The sequence below is a fragment of the Syngnathus scovelli genome, chromosome 20, assembly GCF_024217435.2.
Source record: "Syngnathus scovelli strain Florida chromosome 20, RoL_Ssco_1.2, whole genome shotgun sequence".
In the NCBI taxonomy this organism is placed as follows: domain Eukaryota; kingdom Metazoa; phylum Chordata; class Actinopteri; order Syngnathiformes; family Syngnathidae; genus Syngnathus; species Syngnathus scovelli.
The window spans coordinates 9,621,107-9,645,627 of NC_090866.1; the positions used below are offsets into that span (position 1 = coordinate 9,621,107).

The window sequence follows — 24,521 nt, forward strand, 5'->3', positions numbered from 1 at the left end:
GATGTTGGATTTATGCACATCACTTGTGTTATAAGATGCATTAATATGCAAAGCCATCTGCTCGGCAAATCCTTTCTGCTCTCCCGTGCAGATTGTGGAAAGTTGAGAAAGGGTTCCCCACACAACCACCATGTGAGGACCAAAATGTATTAGCAGCTAGATGGATGTGTCTATATTCTTTGCACTTTTACGTCTGGCTCGATTTCAGACTTTTTCTATCGCCATTGCCCTCTCGCTCCTTTCCCCACACACGTACACACACACAGATTTCCTCATTATTCACACCGAGACTTGCCTTGTAAGGACATCCTTATCCCGTCGACCAGACGGCTCCGGATGCTCTGCAATCGTCCGACACCAGCCGTCCTCCGACCAATCCGGCTAGTTTTCTGCTGAGTGTTTGCGTGTGCATGTTTACTGAAGATCACAAACCACAAGGTTGAGAAGAGATTAGTCGACAAGAACAGAGGCAAAATCTTAATATTCCGACTTAAGCCATCAAACCCAAAAAATTTTCTCCCCCCTGGACTATTTGATATATTTTCACCGTAATATTTGCATCAACAGTACAGTGTCACACTTATGAAGTTCTTCTTTTTATTATCTCGGGTCTGTTTCCTTCGAAAAGGGGTGGTGGGGGGGTTCTGCCGATGGGTTCCAGGCATTTGTCAGCACTAACAGAAAGTGACAGTTTGCAGAAAGGTCCTAATAACTGTCTCACTTGACTAATTGTCGTTTCGGAGGAATGTATTTCCACGGGGGTCTTTGAGAGAAGGAATAATTTGATGACCTCACCATCCGCCCCGGACCCTCTAAAGTGCAAAATCCAGTCGGTGTGTGTGCAACAGGCCACTGACATCTTTGTGTAAAGCTGGTCACAAAGCCGGGTTGTCTTTTAGTCGGAGCCCTCCCGACATGACAGGCAGGTGAGGAGGGCGGTTGTTAGTATTTTTTTGCCGTGTTAAAATGCAATTGTGACATCCTGAATAATGCAGCGGCCGGCGGAGGGGGGCAATTGAAGTGAATGAAAGTCCTCTCTGTCGGGGCTTACCATTCAAAGTGCGTCAGCTTCTCGTTTCCATGGCACCCTCCTCTCTGTCGACGTTTCGCGCCCGGGCAAGTGAGCGAGCGAGGATGGATGGATGGAGGGATCAGGGGGTGGGGTGGGGTGGCGGGGGACGCTCGACTGAAGGCTTTTAGCAGCGGTTATCTCGTTTTTGCATAAAGTCCCCCCTTTTTGCATTCTGCAGCCCGAGAACGCTTTACGAAGACTCGTATACGGCCAGCGGTTGAGCCGCCGTGTATACGACTCATGTAAACTCATTTGCAGTCTCCTTCAAAAAAACCACACGGTTTGATCAGGGATGCAAATGGGATACGGCCTCTCCAACGGCGCCGGAGAGCTTCCCTCCGAGTCACGAGAATCACAGAGCGCTAATCAATGCAACTTAGTCAATCAGCGGGACAACATCTCCGCGTGAACTGCTAGCACGTCAACATTTTGGGGTTATTTATTTATTTATTATAATGTGTATATAGTGTGTTCCATATTCATTTACAGCAGGGGTCTCAAACCCATGGTTCCGGGGCCATTTGCGGGCCCGCGAGATGATATTTTGCGGATTTAACACCAACATTTCTTTTTTAAAATCATTTATGGGCTACAATAGCTTTTGAGTTAGTTCATACTGTAAGTTATTGATTGCGTCCTGGTTACATAATCATTTGGTGACTATAATTGTATATCTAGATCTATTGTTTTCTGCAGCAAAATAGGCCAGGGCACTTTTCACAGTGAGCATTGTCCTATATAGCTTGAATTACTCCCTACTCTGACCAACCCTGCAAACTCTGAGCATCCATATACCGACTGCGGAATAATGAGCTGAGAAATTTGGGCGCATTATGCCGTCCCCACCTGAGTACACAACACTTTGGCTCTCATCTATCATCCTTAGACTGGCGCTAGCTGAGCGGAAAGATGCGAGCCTCCATCCAGTAGGCGAGGTGCTTTTGTGAAATATGCGAGTAGTCGGCGTTAAGTTCCACGGCGACGCTGGCTTCAAGCGTCCTATTTGGGATAAGTGGATCCACTCTGGTGCCAGCCGACTCCGGAAGATGCAAAGTCGCTGGAATCTGTGTATTCATAAAGCATCTCCCCTGCCATCTGTTTACTCGACAAGACAATCTGAAAGCCCGGTGTTGAGATTCACTCGAGGATATCCAAGTATTTGCTCCGGCTGTTAACGAATGTAGCTGCGCCGGTCACATCATTAGGTACCCCTGCACGATATAATCAGATCCAGAGATGCCTTCAATTATTATTTTTAAATTAGAGATGCAAGTAAACTTTTCTAGTTTTTTTGTAGAACATTAGATTTCATAATAATAATGTGGAATTCAGGTTTGTAAACCACTGTAATGACAAACACATCCCTGTAGATGGCAGTGTTGCATTGCTTCAGCTCAGCTTATGAGTAGAAGAAAAAGATTTTTGCCGTGTCGTCAATTTTCAAGAGTGACCGTGTTCGACTAAATATTAGTTTGTGTCGCCTTTCACATGAATTAGGACTCGGGAAGCGGCTCTCAGATTCAAAACGGACGGTGACCCCTGTACTCGATGCTGCTGTGACTTTAAGAGTTCTTCTGGCGGCACGCAATGAGCATTCCTTTCATGCTTTGTGAGGCTCCGCCGACTTGCGCCTAAATCCTCAACTTCTCCGTAATTATGCAAATGGTCCAGATGGCGACACGATGGCTTCCATTCTCTTTTGATTTTTCTGCCGCCGCAGATGGCCGCCGTGTAGACCCACGCATAGTGACACTCACTCAAAGTCAATGTTCACGCCGCGTTTGTGATACCATTGCGAGGGAATCTCATTTCCATATGCGCCACCAGCATTACTACGACTACAATCTTTTTTTTTTTTTCGGTGATTCTGCAGCCTTTCTTGTAAAAAAATAGGAGTGGGCGTCAGCATGATGTCCTTATTGACACATTTTGTCATCTCCGTGTGGTTATGATGACAGCTGAGCATTCATAACGGCTGAATTTGCATTTTTCCATGTTTTATTTTGCATTATTATAAAATGAGGAAAAAAAAATCAAATCTCATGGTGCTGATAGTTCTTAGTTTCAAAAATGTTGGTGATTCCATGATGTAGTGTTCAAATACATTTACAGCACTGGTCTCAAACATGCGGCTCGGGGGCCATTTGCGGCCCGCGGGATAATATTTTGCGGTCTCGACAGCAACAATATTTTTTTAAATCACTTATGGGCTACAGTAGCTTGTTGTTTTTAATATTAATTCATACATTGATTGTGTCCTGGTTACAAAATGATTATTCTTACCATAATACTGAAATGTCACAAGAACCCATCAACGATTGAAACGTTAAACTACAGATCCAAGAGCTCCTTTCATGTATTTATCGGACTGAAATACAATCCCGCTCTTTGGTAGCGGGGACTGCTGCACAGATCCCTGGTGGAGGTCCATCGACCCACTTGGGAGATGTTCATTGGGGGTGGAAGCTGATAAGGTGCAGGGAGTGTTAAATCAATAACATGTAGGCCCATGCTAGGACTGCAGATAGGCATCTTTAAGCGACATATCCGCTGGATACGGCCTGTTTGAAGTCGTTAATCAGAGCGATAAGCCTCCTCGCCACCTCCGCGGATCCTGCTTTTGTTTCCTGAAACGTAAACAATCATGCCTCGGATGTTAAAACAGTCCCCTTCGGCGAGGCTTTTATTTGCTTTGGTCGAATATTTTTTTTTTTCCCTCCCTGCGGAGTGACGGAGTGGATATTTTTAACATAGTGGTTTGAAAAGTCCGAGAAATATTCTGTACAGTTTCACTTGAGTGAATCTTTGGCGTACTTTGATTTGTTTTGGGGATGTGGGGGAGAAAATGCGAACTCCGGGAAGGAATCTGGGAACTTTGTGTCGGTCAAAATCGGAATTTTCCTTCTCAGCGCTGTTCACGTCTATCACTCCACTCGCTCTCTCATCTCTATCTCTCTCTTGCTCGCTCTCTCTCTCTCTCTCTCTCGACTAACCTTGGCACCACGTCACTGGCTGTGCAGCAGTGCAGTAGAACGGGAGTGCATGCAAGCCACAGTGCCTCATAGGAGGAGAGTGGGGGCTGCTGCTGCACATCGCTGCTGTGTCCTCTGCTTGGCGCTCGTCATCCCCGCTCCCGCATCCTCACCTCTACAAGCCGGTGCTCGGGCTCCTTCTCCCCCGCCGCCGCCGCCAGCGCTACAAAAAAAAAAAAAAAGCAACGCGCACCTCAGTCACACACCTCCTCTCCCCACTCGGACCCCCACCCCCTTCCCTCGACATGGATGTCCCGTCGTTCCTCGACCCGAAGGATTGTTGCGCGTTGGTGCAGTGAGCAAGACGAAGGAGGACCATGCCGGGACTGCTAATGGATTTGGGGAGAGCGCGAGTGACCATGCCGTGATCTTCACGCGGCCATCTCCAAAATTAAGAAAGCAACAGCGACCGTGACTCGGAAGGAAAATCGGGGGCTCGAACCCACGCGCCGGCGGGATTAAAAAACCACGGTGCATTTGTTTTATTACCCCCGGCAAACAACATGAAGATTACCTCCCGTCCGCTGATGATAAGCAGTGTCGTTTTCAGGTCCAAGCTCAGCGTCATTCTTCTTCTGCTGCTCTTTCTCGGTCACTCTCGCGGGATGCCGCACGTCCTAAGATTCGGTAAGATCGCACTTATTTGTAAACAATGCGTGCGCCCGCGCCGGTGTGGTGGTGGTGGTCGTCCACATTGAAATGACATTGGGGGGGGGGGGGCGATTTGTTCAGACTCTTTTTCCATCTCAGCCAGAGTTGGCAAAGCCCTGTTGCTGCTGCTGCTGCTTTACTTTCGATTGCAATGCTACTGTGTGCGTGTGTGTGTGTGTGTGTGTGTGTGTTATTTTAGATTTTTATTTTATTATATAAATAAATAAATAAATATATATATATATATATATATATATATATATATATATATATATATATATATATATATAGTATGGGGAGAAGTGCTATAGCAACCAGACAAATAGACTTTTTTTTTTTTTTAAATTAAAGTCTTGCTGTTTAAAGTATTAAGTCAAATCCCCACACAAAGGCATCAGGGGCATATTTTGTCAAACCCTAATTGGTCATTTCCTTACTCTGAAATGCCAACACGTCTTCCGCAGTGAATGTTTGTGCGAAAACAAGGAGCTCAGGTGCGCATCTACGCAATCAATTGTCTTGGCACACTCCCCCCCCCCCCCCCCCCCCCCCCCCATACACTCTACTACTTAACGTTATTGGCATCGACATCCCTTTGAAGCTAATTGGCTAAATTGGAAGGTGTTGTAAAAGTGCTACACTCAAAAGTAATCACATGGTACATGTATATGGAAGACTTTTTTATAATTAATGCAGAGCAGCAGTTGTGTTGTTTGGTCTCCCGGCATCTTTGCCGTGTCTTTTTCTTGGTGGTACACACCGTCGAGCGGACAGGGCGCTTTTTAAGAGTGACAGCCATGACAGTCGGTGTCGGCGAGTGTTGACAGCACGTCCTTGCAAGCCCCTTCACCCCGGGGGCCTTATTTGAAAGTCAGGCGACGTCTGCACGAGCCGCCTCTATGACAACAAACTGGGTTTGTCTCCCTTGGCCTGTCCAGCCACTTCCGAGTTGAGGTCTGTCGAGTTGTAATTTCCTACAGCTACGTCACAAACTTTCTAAACTTCAGATTTTTTTTGTTGAAAACTTATTGGACAATTATATAGATCACATAGGTATGATGTTGACTATTTTATTTTTAGCAGCAGTTCCTGTACTGAAATGAATTTATCAGGGGTGTTGGTAACGTTGTGGCCGATGTGTGTAATTACAGAAGATAAGATCTAGCCTGGCTTTTGTCGTCCGGTGCATTTTGATGAGAAGCATGTGGGCCGTGCGTAGGCTACATCAGACAGGCATCACAGTCAATATTCACGGCAGATAAGAGCTGATTCGTGTCACCGGCGACATTTTGCTGCAGGATAAATCTGATAATCGTTTTCCTCCACGGCCCTCTTCTGGTGCCAGACCATAAAACCCGCTAAAAAAATGTCAGTCTGACGCTCGTGAGACGCTTTTTTTGTTTTCAGCACCATGGACAGCGACAGGCTGCTTTTTTTTTTGGGACAGCAGGGCAAGTAAGCTGATGTAGAACATTTGTATTTTCCGCGAGCAATTGAAATGAACTGTCAAACTAGCCCTGAGATAAAGAAAATTACAAGATGTGTGGCTCAAACTTTAAAGTCAGCTAGCTTAATGCTAACACATAATGTAAAACTACATAGATGGGTTCATGAATAGCATCTGTGAGTCTGTCTGATAACACTTTCAGCAACATATATTTGAACACTAATGGTGGAGCAACATATGTAGACAGACAATGTAAGAACACTCACAGGCATATATTCTTTATCCTCTACTTGGCATCATTACACTGGATAATGATAATGTTTTCCACTTCCTAATGGAAAAAAAATATTAAAGTATAAAAATAAGTTAACCATTCTTAATACTGAACCCGAGATAATGGTAATTTCCATGGCCGTCCCCATTTCGCTGTTTTTAATTTATTAATCGTCACCCGAGTGTAAAAAGAAAATAACAGCTGTTAAATATGAGGAGACAAACATGGAGACAAACAAAGCAATTTCCCTTTGCCAACAAGTCCGCCTGCAGATTTCTATTGTATATTGTTCATCTCTTCTCACATTCTTCTCAACCGCCCTCATTGAGGCTGCTTCTTATTTTGGATTAAGTGTCACCTAAAGGCTGAAGCAGATTTCCGAGTAGATCCACATTGGCAGAGATGAAATTAGTTGTGACAAACTCCTACGACCTTGAACACAATAAGCACTTTTAAAAAAAACAGTAATCAAGTCCCGATACGGATCCGAGGATATCCAATTACACGCGTGTTCCCCTTGCTTCCATTGCCATGACCCATGTCATATTTTCAAGCAAGATACGACTTTTCCAAAGGCCTAGTTTCCATGTTATTTTCATTTCATGAGAACTGACATGAAGGACAAAAAACAATACTATTTTGCATACAGCGCTGTCTCCCTCTCAGCCAAAAATAGATGACAGCTACAGGGTGGGGCCATCACATAAGGAAAAATGTACCAAGAGCCTCTAGAGTACCGTTGGTCCTTTTCCAGTGCATGTCCTGTCCAGCGAGATGTGCTGAGTCAGCATATAATCCCAGCCGCAGAAAAGCCGAGGAGGTCAGCTCCCCTTGGGCCTGTCTGTTTTCTTCCGGTGCCCGCTCGTGTTCCGCCAAGACAGGCAGGGCCCCGCACGGCGCCCGTAGTATTGTTCGGCTGTCAGTCGCTCGTCCTCGCAAACGCGCACGGGCCGTGTTGAAACATGAAACCAAACAGTGGCCTTTTGTCTCGCGTCTTGTAGCGGCGGCCTAACCTTGTCGCGGCAAAATGCTTGACGAGCTTTTATAGTCATCAGCTGAAGATACATGCGTTTTTATAGGAGCTGCTGCAGCTTTTTACACGACGTAATAAAACACACTTGTGCCTTTATATCTTGCTCGCTCGTGCCTACGGAGGGCACTAAACGGGATGTTGTAGTCATGGATACGGCCAGGACGTCTCTCGGAGTCGCTCAAGTAAATATTTAGCCACTTCTTTTACGCTCGCTGCCCAAAAAGGAAGAAACTGGAAAATGTCCGCTTTGGCGGAAATCATTAAGATTCAAAGTTGCAGTCACGGCCGTTCGCTTATTTTCGACTCGTATGAGTCAAATGAGGCGGAATGCAGCGAGGGGTGGCAGCTACTGGTAGGCCAAAAAAAAAAAACACAGCTCATTTATTCATTCACATAAGCAAATGAGTCACATAGTGGAAGATGTAATCTAATTTCTCTTTAGGGTCATGCAGACTTGTTATTCATCAAACGCCTCTGGAAGATGAGAAAAAGACGTAAAGTCAACATTGAGACGTTTCTTTTTATTGCAATGACCAAAGAAGGTGCGGCGCTGGGAGGTAGACAGATAGCATCAACCTCAAACACTGCTCCAAGCATATTTTCCTTGCTTATTCCCTGCCTATGTTTATGTTTTCCGTCTTGTCTGCGGGATTAAAGCACAAATTGGTTCTAAAATAAATGGCCTTTCCACCGCTAAGTAGTGACTTTTATACTTTGCAGCAAAGGTTGCCCCAGTCTCTTTCCATATATGCTTTAATCATATTTAAATGTATTAAAATATATTCGTTAACCACTTATTTGTGGTTCGTAACAGTGGGAAAACACTGAGGCGTCCAGAGCTAGCTTAGCAAAGAGGCTAATGTTAGCATCCAGGGCGGCCATAGTCTGACCAAAAGTGAGGTCCAGAGGCATAATGTGCTCCAATTGTGTCAGTATTAACTAATAACATAATAGTGGCTGAATGCACATCGAGGATTTTATGTAAAGTGCTTTTTTTATTTTTAGCATTTTTAATGATATGTGCTGTGGACTTTGGGGCTAGCTAGCAAGCTAGCATTTGGGGTTGCAATCAAAAATCTGTTTGTTGAAATCATATGTCAGAAAAATCGCAATTCAGTCGTTTTCATAAATAGTTCTCCCCGAGTCAGTATCATGTCGTGGGAAAGGGGGGCCCTCCCGTGGCCTCTGCGTGAAATTGAGGGTGTTCCGAGGACACGTAAAGGGAAAAAGAAGCAATGCGAAGGGAGTAGTTGGAGTTAATTAACTCCGCTTTTTTTTTTTTTTTTTTTGCTGCGTGCCTTGCTGAATTATCACCATGGCGGAGTTTAGTTTAGGATTGCAAGAATTAGAGATAACACCCGGCGCCCCGGCCCCGGCCCGGGCCCACTGCCAGCACATTCAGCGCAAATACATTTAAAGAGGCACAAAGCTGCTTAGAATATTCATGTGTCACTTGGCCCTGCGTGGCGTAGCTTATAGAAATATGAAACCATCTCCTCTCTGCTGGCAAATGATTTCCACGGTTTAAAAATATCTACTGTGGGTTTCAAGAACAAAGAGGAGATTGCGCTGACATTAGCATGCAGCAGCACACATGGACCTGGAGCGGCGGATATTATCTGGATGGATTTCTAAAACGTGTTTACCGTCTTTGAAGGTCTTGCCTCAAACGGCGCATTGATGACAGATTCATGCTACAGACATCCGAACGGGACATTTTTACGCATTTATATTCACCATTGGCACCAAGGTTTATTTTCAAGCGTCTAATCCAATCAAACCGACCCCCAAAGACGTTTTTTTTTTTTAACCTTTCACTCGAGGTGGTCGCGACTCAAGTGTTTCCCCCGCAGGGTGAAGGGTTATGTATGCGATCGTCCTAAGCGAGCGCCCCCCTACCCCGAGAGAAGCCGCTGCTCGCATATCTCGCTTCCTCGCCCGTCCTGCTCAAGCGCTGACTGAAGGTCAAAAGCCCAGATCGCTCACATGGAAGGAAACGCGAGACACGTGGATCTGTCCAGCTACGCTGTCCTAGGAAGATGAGCATGAGGAGGGAAATTTTATGTCACGCTGGGCTGGAAGGAAAAAAGGAAGCCAGAGGAGAGCGTGTTCAGTGAGAGCAGATACCAAAAAAAAAAAGTGAAGGTCAATTTGCTGTTCAGCAGTCTCACAGAGTCAGAAAAATACAAACTAAATTCAATATTAAGAATGGGTCGACTGCAATTTAAAGAAATACTAAAAACAAGCAAGGGATTCCAAACCTTCGAAATCCCACATTTATATTTTATCATCCTCCCACATGCTTCTCTATATTGAATCATGGCTGTGAGACATTAGGAATCGGAAGAAGAAGAAAAAAAAATCAATGTTTGTATTGCTAAGCGGAATTAATAAAAAAATAAATAAAAAACTGGCAGCCGCGGCGAGTGAACGGCGCCAAGTCCCGGATGGCGCCGCTTGTGTGCTTCTATCACAGGTTACCATCTGTGAGAACGCAAACGCGTTGAAGAAGGCACAAGCGTGAGAGATTGGATTAAAAACCCGCCGCATGTTGTGGCTCGCCATGAGCCGCCGGAACTTTGGTTGCTGATCAAGACGTCACTGCTCTACATAAGACCCCCAAAACATTTGGACCAGCTAATCACTTGTAGCTGTGACAGACTTTGTGCCATTTTGTACATGAGCTCGGTAAATTTCCGTAAACTTTCCATTAAATCATCATTTCTTTGGCAGTTTAGCATCACTGTCGTTAAGCTAGGTTTGAATGTGGACTAGCTTGTAGCTTAGCTCACATAAATTGGTCATATAACATCATCGGAAGCTGTTTTGAATCAATATTTAATATAACAAAAATATAAAACCTTGGGCAGAATACATTGATATGACATATTGTGAAGAAAAGCTAATATTTATGCTAGCAAAAGAAGACTGGAGTGAATAAACATAATTTCATGTAGCCAATATAAAAATTCAGTGGGTAGAATATTATAAGTCAAGTTTCTGTTCCCGCCACTATTAGCATTCCATGACTGTGATTCACAAAGAGGACACAAGGGACCCGTTGTTCCTCCGTGGTAATTAAACTTATATGATGACTGCTTGAAGAAAGCAAAACAAACACGGCTTGACAACGGTTCACCGCCAATAGCGCTAATTGGCCGCCACGCTAAAATGTTTGCCCTGCACTTCCGTTGTGATTATTACACCTAAAAAGTGACATTGATTGCCTCTCGCCGGAGACGTCAGCGCTCGAAGGGTCGGCCCCCGCACACCGGGGCAATTATGTGACATCCAAGAAGCCGGGGAAACAAGAAACGGCATAGTACAGTAAATGAAAGCATCCAAGGTCAACTGATTAGCCCGCTGTTGCTATGACGCTTGCCACGAGCAAGTTTCACCTTCATCTATTCCCGGCATAAGAATGAAACGCAAAGTTGACTGCGCTAGCTGGTTGAATAGCGAAGCAAGGGCGCAGGAGCAGCAACCATTCAGGCCCATTCATTTACGTCATCTTCATTCAATCAATATCCAATGTCAAGTAGGATGTCCGCTGTTCTTTCACCCAGCATTTTAATAAGCATAATACTTACGGCATTATTCGTGAAGAAGAATTTGTGCTTCCTTTTTTTTGTTTGTGGAATTGATTGATAATTAATAATGGTATATAACAACTAAATGCTAGCAGAGGAGCTGTGATGTTAGCATTGGAAGCTAAATGCTAAATCCTACAGGCAGTGTTATTCTGCTTCTTACAAACAGGAGTTCAGAACAATAATAAAAATAATAATTTTCCGACACTCTTCCTAAAATATTTGTATTTAACAAGCGCTAACTGTTTTACCTTTACTTAGCGTGATGCTAGTCTGGCAAACTTTTCCCTTCAATCTGTTTTTGAATTCCAAGAAAACTTGAAGTGTTTAATCGACCAAACGGCTTCACCGTCTATGTGCCCCCTCCCCCCCACACCTTTTTTTTTTTCTTCTTTCAGACAAAAAGCTCTCCATTTCCCACTCAGCAGGGTGGTAACCAATGTGAGACACACGAGCTTAGAAAATCTTTAATTTTCCACCAATTTCACTGTTTTCGTTTATCTTCCTTTTCCTTTCCGGATCTGTTCGCCTCTGGCTTATTTCCCTCCATTAAATCAGCGCCTGTGACTCTTTCATTTCTATCAGGGCCGCCCTAGCGCAGATTGCCGCAATTGGCCTTTTGTTGTTGCGAAGAATGAGAAACGGACACACCTTTGCAGCAAAGTGCAGCTTATCGACTTGCACCTGGAGTCGCGTTTGTCAACGCAACTCACATTTTCCTGCCCTCGGGCTGAAAGAAGTGAGAAGATGTTTTTTGGTTTTTCTGTGTCCATATCTGGTCAGCTCAATCTTACGTCTTTAATCCGCCTTTCGTGACCTCTTTGTACCTTTTTTTTTGTTCTTGTCCATTTTTCTTCCTACCCCCCTCCCCTCTCCATTGAACCGTTCAATATTTATTTTCGGGGGGGTAGTGGTTATTTCTTCTGACAGCTTACTCGGAGTTTGGCCATCACCTGCTGACACGGTGCGAAGGCGAGCTTTTTCAGACAGCGTAAATAAATACCCAAAATCACACGTCTTTGGACAGACGTGTTGAAACCCGGGCGGTATAGAAACCTTTTTTTTTTTTTTAAACAGGCTATTTAGACGGGAGGTTACAGAGGTCATGGTGAAGTGGGAAAGTATTTGGGAAATTGGATTTCAACTAGATCACCTCAGAGATTCTAAAGTTGAACACGATTTATTCTGGGAATTTAGTCGGCTTTTGATTGGTCCAGGTTTTGAAACGTGAATTTGGATAGGGTTCTGATTTTCTTTTGTCCTTCACTGTCCTTTGTAACTTGTTTGTCTCGGTTCCTCGGCCGGCTTCTTTGTACTCGCTGCCATTACCTTCTGTTCCAACTTCTCATACATTCCTTCTCTTCAATATCAACCACAAAATTTTTCACCTGATACTTTACCGACAGTCCATCAAGGGTGTTCCTCGAAAAGCCAATGAATAAGTCGTAGCGTCTCAATTTGAATAACAAGGTGATTTCAGAGTAAGGATGAATGCGTGTAAAATATACATGACTTCCTGCCTCCCTTTTGCCCAAACCAGCTGTGAGCATTAAAGAGCTTCCTCCTGAATTAATTTGTGACCTCTTGGCTCCGCTGCTAGATAACATCTGCCTCTCGACAAGAATGAAAGTGTAATTTTACAGCCATTTTGTTCGTTTTACAACGCGTAGGAGAGCGGAACATGGATGGCTTGATGAGCAGGGGAACAGTGAGAATTAGAATAAAGGAAAAGCAGCAACGTGAATGGATTTTTTGATTTTTTTTTTACTTTATAGTGGAACAAAATTAAAATGATAGACATGTAGACACGCAGAGAGATGATTAAGATGTCAAATAAAATGATGTGATGATGAGCTGTAGAATAAAAAAAAATATCACCATATATTAATTGAACAGTGGTAATAAGTAATGTAAAGGAAATAAACTAAAAAAAGTGAATCAATCATTGTTAAATATTAAAATATTTTTTGAATAATTAAATAACAATTAAATGCAAAAATATTTGCATGGGTTTATTTTTTTATGTAGAAAATTCTGAGGTTTCTTGGTTACAGTATTTTCTAAAATTGAATAAAGTGGTATCTCATTGAAGTGAGAAATGAATAAATTTTCAGAAATTAATTAATTTACAACAAAAACAGAAATGTTCACCAATTCAATAGAAAACAAAAATTTGTCCAATTACAGCAAATCAAAACTTTTTCCCACACAACACAAAAAGATGCTGGTCACTCACTGACTGCACAAGGTCGCAATCCCCGCAGAATCCCGCCGCCCCCCTTTTCAAGCTTAAGACCAAGTCACCTATGCTCTTGTTTGAGCTTTCTATCCAGGGCTCATCTCGCATGGCCGTAAATACTTCACAGTACCCCGACGGCGTCATAACGGCCGAAACCCTGACCGTTAAAATCCAGCGAAAAACATCATTAAAAAGGAAATAAAAACAATGTTGTCGAGGATGGACCGACTCGCCGCTTCTCGGCGGATAATTAGCATATCGCTCTTGATTAAAAGCGAGTTAAACGCGAGCCGTGCTGTGAGGTCGCCATCTGTCACCTGCGGAGGCCGTCGGGGAACATACGGATGCGGCGGCCATTGGATAAGAATTACACGGGGACATGAAAAGAAATGTGTTAGCGTCATGCTAACCCTGTTTTCCATTCTGCTAACATTGGTTTCGGTTCTTCTCCGGCGTGTCGTGTCCTGCTTTGACATCTCACCGCTTCGAGCGTAGCATTTCTAGGAGGAAACGCACTTGAACTTTGCAACCCGGAGGCTACCATATTGGCAATTCTCATTTTTATACATGGAATGTTGCACTCCACAATATCATCTCTCCCAGGTCCTTCTCTTTCTCATGCCGACTTTTCCAAAACCCACTCGCCTGCTCCATATTCAATCATTCCGCTCGTCTTCTTTCATCGGCGGACGGGGTCCTGCCCGTGATCCGGGATTTCTTTTAACTTTTTTTTTCTTCATATATTCTGTGCTTGCACCTGCCAAATTTACAATTTAGGAAAACATTCGGAACCTTCTTTCATAGCCCCCCCAATAGTCTAAACAAGGCATTCTGATTAATATTACACTTTATGGAACATGAATGAAGTCACAAAATCCACCTTTCATGTTCATCTTGGGGGGGGGCGGCCATTTTGTTATTTATACCCCTGAAATGAAATACACTGACTTACCTGCCATAACTCCCCCAAAAATATTTTGGACCAACATAGACTGTCAAATGGGTTCTCATCTGTGTCTTTAATAGCTCCGCCGACAACTAGTATCGATACCCTAGTATCGGGTCATTTTTAAAGTACAAACATAACGTATTTGTACTGATATCAATCATGTTTTTTTTTCTTTTTCAGCGACATTCATAATTTTAGTGCAGACAAGAGCTTACATGCGGACACGAAGTCATTTGAGAGTCTGGCACGCGGGGGCCTGTAGAAGTGTACTCACAATTTGGCACAATTAGTACCAAAAGGGGCTGCCTCCTTGACAAATTAGCACAGAAAACGTCAGCTGGTAGTTTAGCGCAGCCACTGCGAGGCCTTGCAAATTAGCACGTATTTAGCGGAGTTAGCTGGCACATTATCGCGAGCGGCGCCAACGCGCGCAAATGAGCACATCTGTTGCCGGCGCTCCCCGTGAATACACGATCGCCGCTGCCTCTTGTTGGAATCGCCTCGGCTTGGCAGCGCATTTTCTAATTGAAGTGTGCACACAGTCCTAATAGGAAATTGATGAGATGGGTCGTTTGGCAAAAAGGCCAGCTCGTTAAGGACCCCCCCCCCCCCCTCCCTGAGTGAGAACTTCAAAATAGGCCCTAAATATTTCTCATAAATTCCGACGGAACTACCTGAGAGTTTTAGCGAGCACCACAGGTGAGGTCTTGAAAGTCTCCCCCTTTTTTCTCCCGGCCGGACGTGTGTTGTGACTGACAGCTCGGTTTAGGCTCAATGCTGCCAGTGCGTGATTGTGTGCGCTCGCATGCCTCCTCACTTCAAGTGTGTGAGTCAGCCGGAGCTTTAGCGGCCCCCCGAGTGTCAGGGGACAGTTGAGCTCGCTGTCAAAATGCTCGCGACTGACAGGAGGGATTGTGTTATTCTGCTCACTTATCATAATGCCGGACTGAGCCATGACGGGAAAATTTGAGCACTGGTGAGTCAAGTGGAATACTATTGATCTGCGGTGCACACATTAGATTTATATAGAAGTTGTGAGATTGACTTGTGTGTTTTTTTTTCCACCATTTTTCAGCAGTGATCGATAAAAGACAGAAAGTAGAAGCTGCTGTCAGCCACAGCTCACACTCACGCGCCACTTAGCGGCCCAGCCTCTTAAAAAGACACGCACAGACCGACATTACTGGTTTGGAGTGTGTTTAAAAATTGTTTTTAATACATTTAAATATGTTGGGAGTGGCTCCTCTCCCCTTTCTTCCAAACATCGCCTCACATTTGCAGGGTAATATTCGTATAGCGTTCCTGCTGGGAATTTACAGGGGGGTTCCACTTATTGTGACCCCCACTAGAAATGGGTGGCGGCGGAGGGGCTTTTACAGCGTGCTCTCACCTGGGCCATTTAGCCTAACGATGCTTTTTGCTCACCGGTTGCCATGGCAGCGCGGGCCCCGTCGCCATCCTGCAGCTACACCGCCGGTCATTAGTCACACAGGCAGGCGGAGACAGGCCGTCCGCACTATCTTAACGTCCTTCCTCTACCAATCAGCCGCTCGCGCTCGCAAAGTGCCGCTGCCTCTCAGCCGTGGCGTACATGCGGCAGTCGCCATGGCAACATATCTGACTCAATCTCCGTCAGCAATCCTTGAGTAAAGAAAACTAATTGTACTTTCATGCATTGTGTACCGGCTAACCTTCCTCTGGCTGTCCACGCATCAAGTCAACTTCCACTTTACAAAGTAATGAATGTGACTTCGATTTGTGTCTTAACTATTATCACCCCCCCTCCCCTCCCTCAAAAAACAAAAAGATAATAAGGCAATTTTCTCTGCAACACATCAAGGCGCTCAGTTTGCCGTGCCCATATTAGAGGGAGTAAAGCACACATATGAAAACACCCTCCCACGCAGCACTTTCATTTCCACTCGCCTCTCACTCTTTGCACTCACACACACACTTGCTCTCGAGAACAGGAGAGCCCATACACACATAGTGAGACACTCAAATGGGCAGGCCTGTTTTCTCGCAAGGGTGATTATCTCACATATAACTCACGCCGAGCTTTCATTTGCACCATAATTCACACCCGTCCCTCTGATGGTGGCTCTATCGTTTATACACACACACACACACACGGCACTCTCCGCTGTTATTCACACACCTGCAGTCATTTGGACCAAATGTTGTGAAAGGATGGGTTGATCATGGGACACAGGCTATTTTGCCTCAATTACGAAAGTGCACTTGTGGAAAAAAACAAACAAAAAAACAGCTCCTCGGCATAAATTAAGCACATAAAAACAATTCTGCATCTGGTTCTTTGAAAGGTGCCGCACCAACACGAAGAAGTTTTTTCCCGAATTGAATTAGCAAGTTATTATGTGATCATTTTACCAAGTAATTTCATTTTCAATTCTCAGGACAGGACTAAATGAAATTTTCCCCGCACTGGTGTGAATAACCTTAAACGATTTTGGATGAGGTTGTCTCACGCTAAGAATGGCTTCTTTTTTTTAATTATTAAATAGTAGTGGTTCAATTTTACAAACAAAATTGCTATTCCTAATTAGATCTTAATAGTGCTGTTGCTGAATAGGTTTCTCCAATTGTGTTACTCTGGTTATAGATAGTAGAGCATAGTTTGAAATCACAAAATAGTTGTGCTACATAAAATCTGCCTAGCAACATGTACGCGCACTTGTGTAACTTGTCGAGAAAAATCCTCTCGAGTTACAACTAAGCCTGTATGATTTTTTTGTCCCTCAATATTGCGATTGATTATGATTTTTTTTTATATTCAAGATCCTCATCCCACTTTTTTTAAGCAAACACAAGTAGGAATTTCGAGTATATAGCCGCCATAATTTCAGAAAATTAAAAAGAACAAATAGATTCAATTAAAACAATTTATTACAATAAAACCAAAAATTTAAAATAAATACTTTTTCATAGCAACTTAACTGGCGACCAGTGTTATACCACTTTTGGCCTCAAGTCAGTTGAAATAGTCACGAACTCCCCACAACCTTAAACAGGATAAGCGGTCTACTGTCAAAATGTATTTTTATTTCTAAAATTGTCCAACTTAACCCATGAAAAAAAAGATTTGCTGTTAATTTTCCAGCCATTTTCAATCCCACTTTCATGTCCGGGGCCGTGCAGGATGTGTCACCCCTAATACTCATTTGAAGTCTGCTGGAATCCACCGAGCGAGCTCTGCCGTCTCCCGAGAGGCCACGAGGCAAGAGCGTAATCATTGTCTATTAGCTACCACTGACGTGGATCCAATCATCTCCCATTGCAACTTTCAAGCCTTTTTTTTTTCTATTTATTATTATTTTTTTCTTAAACGAATGTGAGACGAGACAGGAAAAAAAAAAAAATCCATTACAGCAGTAATGACAGCATAACAAAAAGACCGTACATTTGTGACTTGATGAGTTCAAATTCATTCGCTGTCACGTTTCATCTATTTAACCTCTCTAGTCGGCCTTGAGGGGGAAATAAAAATGTACAGGTAATGTAAATCATTAAACGCAGCCCTGAAATGTTGGTTTGGTGCTTCTTTGTAAAAAAAGAAAACTCATTGAGAAAAATCAATGCAAGCATTTGGTTTATTTAACATTGCGAACGGCACTGAGGGGACCATTTGATGCTTTAATAGCTTCGCTTCAGCTCAAAATAATAAACAAGTCCGAGGGGAGCTGTTTGGAAATTAACTACACCTCCGTGGTGATAATTTAGTCCAAAACACTCTGGATTGGTTGTTTATTATTGCTGGATGCTCGTTAACATTATAAGGAGAAATGACAAATCTCAAAATTTATGCTAAGTTTACCTCTTTCATTCCTGCTTTGATGATTGATTGAAATCAATAGCGGGAAATGGAAAAGCGAGCCCTTCTTGTCAAGGCCGAGTGAGGCTGTTAAGCAAGGTCGCCCGCCGCTGAACTCAACCTTTCATCCGCGTGCTATTAATTATACTCGAAAAGCGCTCGCTGGTAACCAAATGCGCTTATGTCGCCTGTCAACGTCCCGCTCGGCACCTTCACGCGCTATTTCAAGTATCCACCTCAATTTGTTCTCGGAGGAAATCATGGGAATTGAATTCAGCAAATGCTTTAAGTCCGTTTGTCCGCCTGCAGGGGGGATATTCGAATCCATCGAGAGCGGCCCCTCGGGAGCCGAGGAACTCGCCTTCAAATTTGCCTTGAACACAATCAACAGGAACCGCACGTTGCTCCCCAACACCACGCTGACCTACGACATCCAGAGAATAAACATCTTTGACAGCTTCGAGGCCTCCCGTAAAGGTCAGTTAGGCAGGTGGACTCTCAGAAAAAAAAAAAATCTGCAGTTATTATTGGTTCTCATTCTTCTGGCTTTCTCTCGTCCTCACCCAGCATGTGACCAGCTGTCCCTCGGGGTGGCGGCCATATTCGGGCCATCGCACAGCTCGTCGGCCAACGCCGTCCAGTCCATCTGCAATGCTCTGGGAGTGCCCCACGTCCAGACCAAATGGAAACACCAGGTGTCGGACAACAGGGATTCCTACTATGTCAGCCTCTACCCGGACTTCTCGTCCCTCAGCCGAGCCATTCTGGACCTGGTTCACTTCTTCAAATGGAGAACCGTCACCGTTGTCTACGACGACAGCACAGGTACAGGTAAACGGCCGCTGCTCCGTTTCTCCTTTCCTTTAAACCCCCCAAAAAAAGTAATTTTCCGGTAAAAGTCACAAGAGGTAGTAGTTGTTGTTGATGATGCTTAAAAGTGCTAATCTTTTTGCCGTTAGTCGCGAGAGAGGGACCAGATGGAATCTACAAAAGAGACACTCGGTGTTGGGCGAGTACTTTGCAACCTGTCAGGCTAATTCCAAAATCAATAGTTTACTGTTCTGGTTCGCTCCTCCGGGTGCAGCTCGTGTCAGTCTTTCTTTGCAAGGACGGCGGTTGCAGTACAGAGTTTAAAAAAATAAATAAATAAATAAAAGAACAGAGGGAAGACCACATTACCCAGAATGACCCAGTGTCTCTTTGGATTAATGCAATGGCGCACTGTGCTACGTGTGCTCTGACAGCCGCCATTAATAACGCACAGACACTTGATCTCCGTTTGCTATGAGCCATTTTGTTTTCCCTCCGTCCGCTTTGTGAAGTGTCTCATAATGTTCCTTTTAAGCGAGCAGTTGTATTTTAGCCTCTTGATATCTTTATGGGCGAAAAGGTAATTGCCCCAGCGAAGGCATTCAAATAGTACACAATTTACGAGCTTTTGGGCCGGGATGGCAGCTTAATGCAAGGAAAATAGAGCGAGTTATGAGGAGCTTTGACGAGTGACACGGTGGAAAAAATTATCCCCCCTCGCAAAAAAAAAATAGCTTTCTTAATATCTAAAAGCCCGCGTCGCTAAATAAAGCGAACGAGAAATACGATTAATTTCACCGGTTGGCTTGGATGAGTCACATGACCACGTTGACAGCGGTCGGTCGTCTAACGAGGGCTGCTCCAGATCCTCCTGCCGTGGCGGCACGTACGCTTTTGATCAGTGTTTCTCTGCAGAACTGCAGCAAAAAAAAAAAAAAAAAAAAAAAAAAGCAATTTCCTAAATGATGGGGTGTCGTGCGAGAAGGCCTATTTTCTGTCCTTGCTATTTGGGGATGGAACCATCTCTTCTCTCGATTCCAAAACCTGAAAAGAAATCTTGGTCGCCAACTAGGAAGTATTTGAATACACAATTGTATCGTTGGATGACATACGCTAACTCCTGGTGCTTGTATGTCATATCGCAGCATGCTAGCCCTTTGCGCGTTAACCTGGGATGATATGGCCGCATTCATCCCCTTGACCTCCGCACACACGCTACCCGGGAGCTCAGCATGTCATCCAGCAAACCGCCACAGCGTGAAAGGTGACTTTTGCCCGTCCCGTTCGGAGACTCCCTCTAAAGGAGGATTTAGGCCCTGCGTTGACTACACCTGACGCTTTGAAAAGTGTGACAGCTGTGTTGCCCCGCCCCTCCCCCTTTTTTTCCATCGCCACCACCTCCACCTGGCCCCGGGCTCACAAATCACACAACTTCATGCTTCAGAGCCTTTAGCTAGTGATTTGGAGCCTATCTGACGGCTGGCGGGAAAGACTATCGGAGGGGATAAAATATTCACACACAGCCGTTAGAAGATCCAGGGGGAATGTCTGAAGGCATTAGCTCCAACCCACAAATATCTACACTGACAGTGTTTCGCAAACGTTCAGCTCCCTTGACAGACTTTTTTTTTTTAAGCTTAACACCTCCCAGAGTGGCAGTACGAACAACACAGCAGACTTTTGTCTCGACCGTCCGGGTCCAGGTAATCCAGAATAGAAGGCAACCGGTCCGCATCTGGAACGATGACGCAAGAGTCGTGGATTCCCCTCGGAGAGCTTCCGGGAGCTTCGCCACCATGGTTTTATTTTTCCCAACAAGACATCCATGTTGCTATTTCACACCCCCCCCCATCCAGAAATCCAGACTCACTCCCGGGGACCCCATTAAAGTGCTCACACAGCAGTTCATTTCAACATAAGAAATAGGCTCAGCTATCTTAAAGTGGTTCTATAAAGAAAAAAAAAAAAAAAGAAGAAAATCCTATCTCTCGCCACTTCTCAAAATACCCTCGGCCCTCCATCCATTTTTATAACCATGACAAGTAATCATCTCTCCCATCAGTCCGAGCGCTTTCATCACTGAACTCTGGAGTTCTTCTCACCGGGGGAAAACTCATTGTCATCTCATCTCAGAAAGCTTTCGACCCGAGCTTGTGGTCCGGACTGGAAAAAGGTGAAGATGACAAAGGTGCCAGCTAGACAAACACAACCCGACTAATCAAACTTGCAATTTTCTTTTCTGACTCTCATGTGGAATTTTCTTGATAGGCCCATACTGGTGTTTTTGCTCTTCAAGTCTGAGGAGGAGGATCAATAGTGTGGATTAAGGAATCGCGCAATCGAGCGAGGAGTATATTACGATTTTACGGCGTTCGTCGCTATGGCTTCAAAATGGCGGCATATCAAACAATGCGCACACAATGGCGTCTTTTTAAACGCTCCGGCATTGTTGCGTCTCCTTTTGTCCAGGACTCATACGACTGCAGGAGCTGATCAAGGCGCCGTCACGATACAACATTCGTTTGAAGATCCGACAGCTGCCCACGGAGACCAAGGACGCCAAGCCGCTTCTCAAAGAGATGAAGAAAGCAAAAGAATTCCACGTCATCTTCGATTGCGGCCACGAGATGGCTGCCTGGATATTAAAACAGGTACGAGTGCTTCATTAAGATTCAGCAGCCGGAGGGAAGAAGCGGACATTTTATCCAGCTGATTTTTGAATCCAATTAAATGTGAAATTTACATAATGGAAGAGGGGGGGGGGGGCAGTTGTCATCATGTTCTCTTTTGTAAAAAACTCTTCCTGGGGAAATGAGCTTCAAACTATAACTGAGGAGTCAAAACAAATCGTCAACAAAGGGAGAAGACGATTTGTAACCGATGTTGCCGCTCCGTTTTTCATTTTTATAAAGTCCTGAATCTGACCAAAAGTTCCTGTTATGACTCTTTAAAAAAAAAAAAAAAATGATTCAGATGGAGTCTCGGCCCCTCGCATGTGTAATCGCTTTATGAAATATGAGATCTTAGCAACGAAGCCGCCCGTCTTCATGGCACAATAGAGGGTTTTAATTAGAATATCTAATCTCACTCACATGCATGCTAAATTGGTTTAATAGGGGCACATTTTTTATGAGAACCGCGGGGTTTCTTAATGAATGGACCTCGTCCCGGCAGCATATTGTCGACTGAATTGCCTTTACAGCGGCGTCTCGACTGGAAACAACAAGAATGATTATTTATCGAAGAATTAAAGCAGCGGTTAGGAACATTTTTTTTTTGCTCCGGGGCTCCCCCAACAGTTGCGAATTGTAATGTTCGCTAGTAAACAATAATTGACGTCATATTTCTATGAACAAGTTGACAGACGCTGAAGGCGATTCATGAACAGACATAATTATTAAAGTATGTCAATAAATGACGAGCCAACACAGTAGAAATGATTACAAAGCTATGAATTTATCATCAACTTTTCGAATTTTAAAAAATGAACCAGTCCTAGTAATTAAACCTGTGAGGTACTTAAGATCGCGCCTTGAGGCACTAAAATGCACCACGACTGCCACTTTAATTTCCGACAGTGTATCCAAAACAAATATGATTGATGAAATGTAAAAATTAAATTTAAAACGTCAGACTTGTTTACGAACTCACCCAAAATGTCAGTTTAAAAAATTGGCAATGAGAAAGGAGCTGCGGCTGTAAGTAAACAAAATGATCATTTTAAAGATCATATGCCTTCTCTCATTTTAATGTTTTTCATTCCATCCTTCTGAATGTCAGATTTAGTTAGTAACAAAAAAGTACATTATTTGAATAAAGAGACGTGATGGTATTCTTAAGTAATCCTTCCCCAAGTTTTTTTTGGGGGGTTGGATTTGGCGTGTAATTGCAGATTGAATAAAAAAATCTTTCTGATCTGTAGGCTCTGGCCATGGGGATGATGACGGAGTACTATCATTATATTTTTACCACCTTGGTGAGTCAACTGACATTTTCTTTTATATAGCCGTGATTAAATGATGTTGTTATTTTTGTTCTGTTCCATTAGTAGAATTGCGCTGTCCAATTTCCATCTGCTTACCTGCTGCGTGCGTCTTTGCTTTCTGAGAATAACTCATCCGAGCGCCAGTTCAAAAACAACTCCCCATTATTTAAACTATCACCTGACTTTGTTGTGATTGACAAGGTTGAACTTTCCCAACGCAGGCAGCTAACTATAAATACACCCTTTTGAATTTTCCAGCACATTCAACTTCAATTGATTTTTTTTTTTTTTTTTTCTCCTCAATCCCCGGCCGACCTTTTGCACTCAAATTCGCCATCCCGGAATCTCAAGAGGAGGAAAGAAAATGGTTTGGAAAATATTTTAGTTCGCTTCTGACAGCGTCCTTGTTTGATCAAGCTTCTACAAAGATAGCCGTGGATGAAACAAGGCACATCTTGGTTGAACTCGAGCGAGGAGAAGAGGTCTTGGAAAGCGGGCTAATCGCCCTGACAAGATGGTACTGTCAGCTATTAGGTCCATTATGGTCCTAATAAACATGTGACACTCTTGTTACCTGGCTGCTAAAAGACGGGGGTTGAACAAGACCGACCTGGAAATGGCATGTGACAGAGCACGGCCAACCTCATCAGGAGATGATTGGTGATTAAAGCGCGACGCCAAAGGATACGGCCAAAAGTATTGGGACGTATGATTTAACGTGATTTTTTTTTTATGCTGCGTCCCAATACTTTTGTCTATATTTTGTGTGCAGTATATTGCAGCTTTTCAGGCGACTTTTTCATCATTGTGTCAGATTGGAGGCCGGCGCTGCTGTTTGTTGGTGGCTAGCCAAAATTGCGTGCTGCGTTCAGGTTCAGGCAGCAAACTGTGACACCGGCGCTCCGTTTCCGGACGCTCTGTCAACAGCACTTGGAATGCCAATGGACATTTCGGTCGTCCTTCTACGTGTGTGTGATAAATGGCAAGGCACCAAACGCCTACCTGTAACCTTGAAAGAATGGCGGGGGAAAAAAAAAAAAAAAAAAGCTACTGCTTCAGCAAGAGCTAACGTGATAATGGGAAAACCTTCAACTGTACTTTTCGTGTTCTTTACTTTTTGCTGCTAAGCGCACAGATTTTCCATCATGAAACTTTTGCCCTTCCAGGACCTTTTCGCCCTGGATATGGAGCCGTACCGTTTCAGCGGCGTGAACATGACCGGCTTTCGCATCCTCAACACTGAAAACTCTCAGGTGTCATCCATTATCGAAAAATGGTCCATGGAGCGGCTACAAGCTCCGCCCAAACCGGACTCGGGCCTACTGGATGGATTCATGACGGTAGGCCCAAAGCATTTTCTTTTTTAATTTGTATTTATTATTTTATTTTTATCAGATGAGCTCCAATCCAGCCGATAACCTCTCGGCCTCCGCATATTTTCACCCATATTCATAAAATTTGATCTTCTGTGGTTTACGGTGTTTACGCCGCTTGACGGTTCTCAGCAGTCGAGCTTTGTGTCGGTGCCGCTGGGTTTTAAATGCTCAGTAATGAGCCGGTGTGAATGGTAATAGGCATTTATCTGCCCTCCTGCTTCTCTCATCCCT

General features: G+C 44.1%; 1 protein-coding gene and 1 long non-coding RNA gene across 3 annotated transcripts in view; one reads left to right on the top strand and one right to left on the bottom strand.

The window, feature by feature from the left end:
* Positions 1-2,880: 2,880 nt before the first annotated feature.
* On the bottom strand, positions 2,881-4,756 carry LOC125990309 (uncharacterized). Its single transcript, XR_007488874.1, has 3 exons — positions 4,619-4,756; positions 4,066-4,267; positions 2,881-3,699 (listed from the first exon to the last, which is right to left on the bottom strand). It is a non-coding gene; the product is annotated as an uncharacterized lncRNA (long non-coding RNA).
* Positions 4,461-24,521, top strand: part of LOC125990298 (glutamate receptor ionotropic, kainate 2) — a 39,450-nt gene continuing 19,389 nt past the window's right edge. The window contains exons 1-6 of one of the 2 annotated variants that reach the window (XM_049757292.2): positions 4,461-4,731; positions 18,429-18,596; positions 18,687-18,950; positions 21,399-21,580; positions 22,852-22,905; positions 24,081-24,254. In XM_049757292.2, the coding sequence (XP_049613249.1) occupies positions 4,608-4,731; positions 18,429-18,596; positions 18,687-18,950; positions 21,399-21,580; positions 22,852-22,905; positions 24,081-24,254 (966 nt within the window). In that variant the 5' untranslated portion in view covers positions 4,461-4,607. The remainder of the gene's footprint in view (positions 4,732-18,428; positions 18,597-18,686; positions 18,951-21,398; positions 21,581-22,851; positions 22,906-24,080; positions 24,255-24,521) is intronic. The other variant, XM_049757293.2, reaches the window with a different exon arrangement.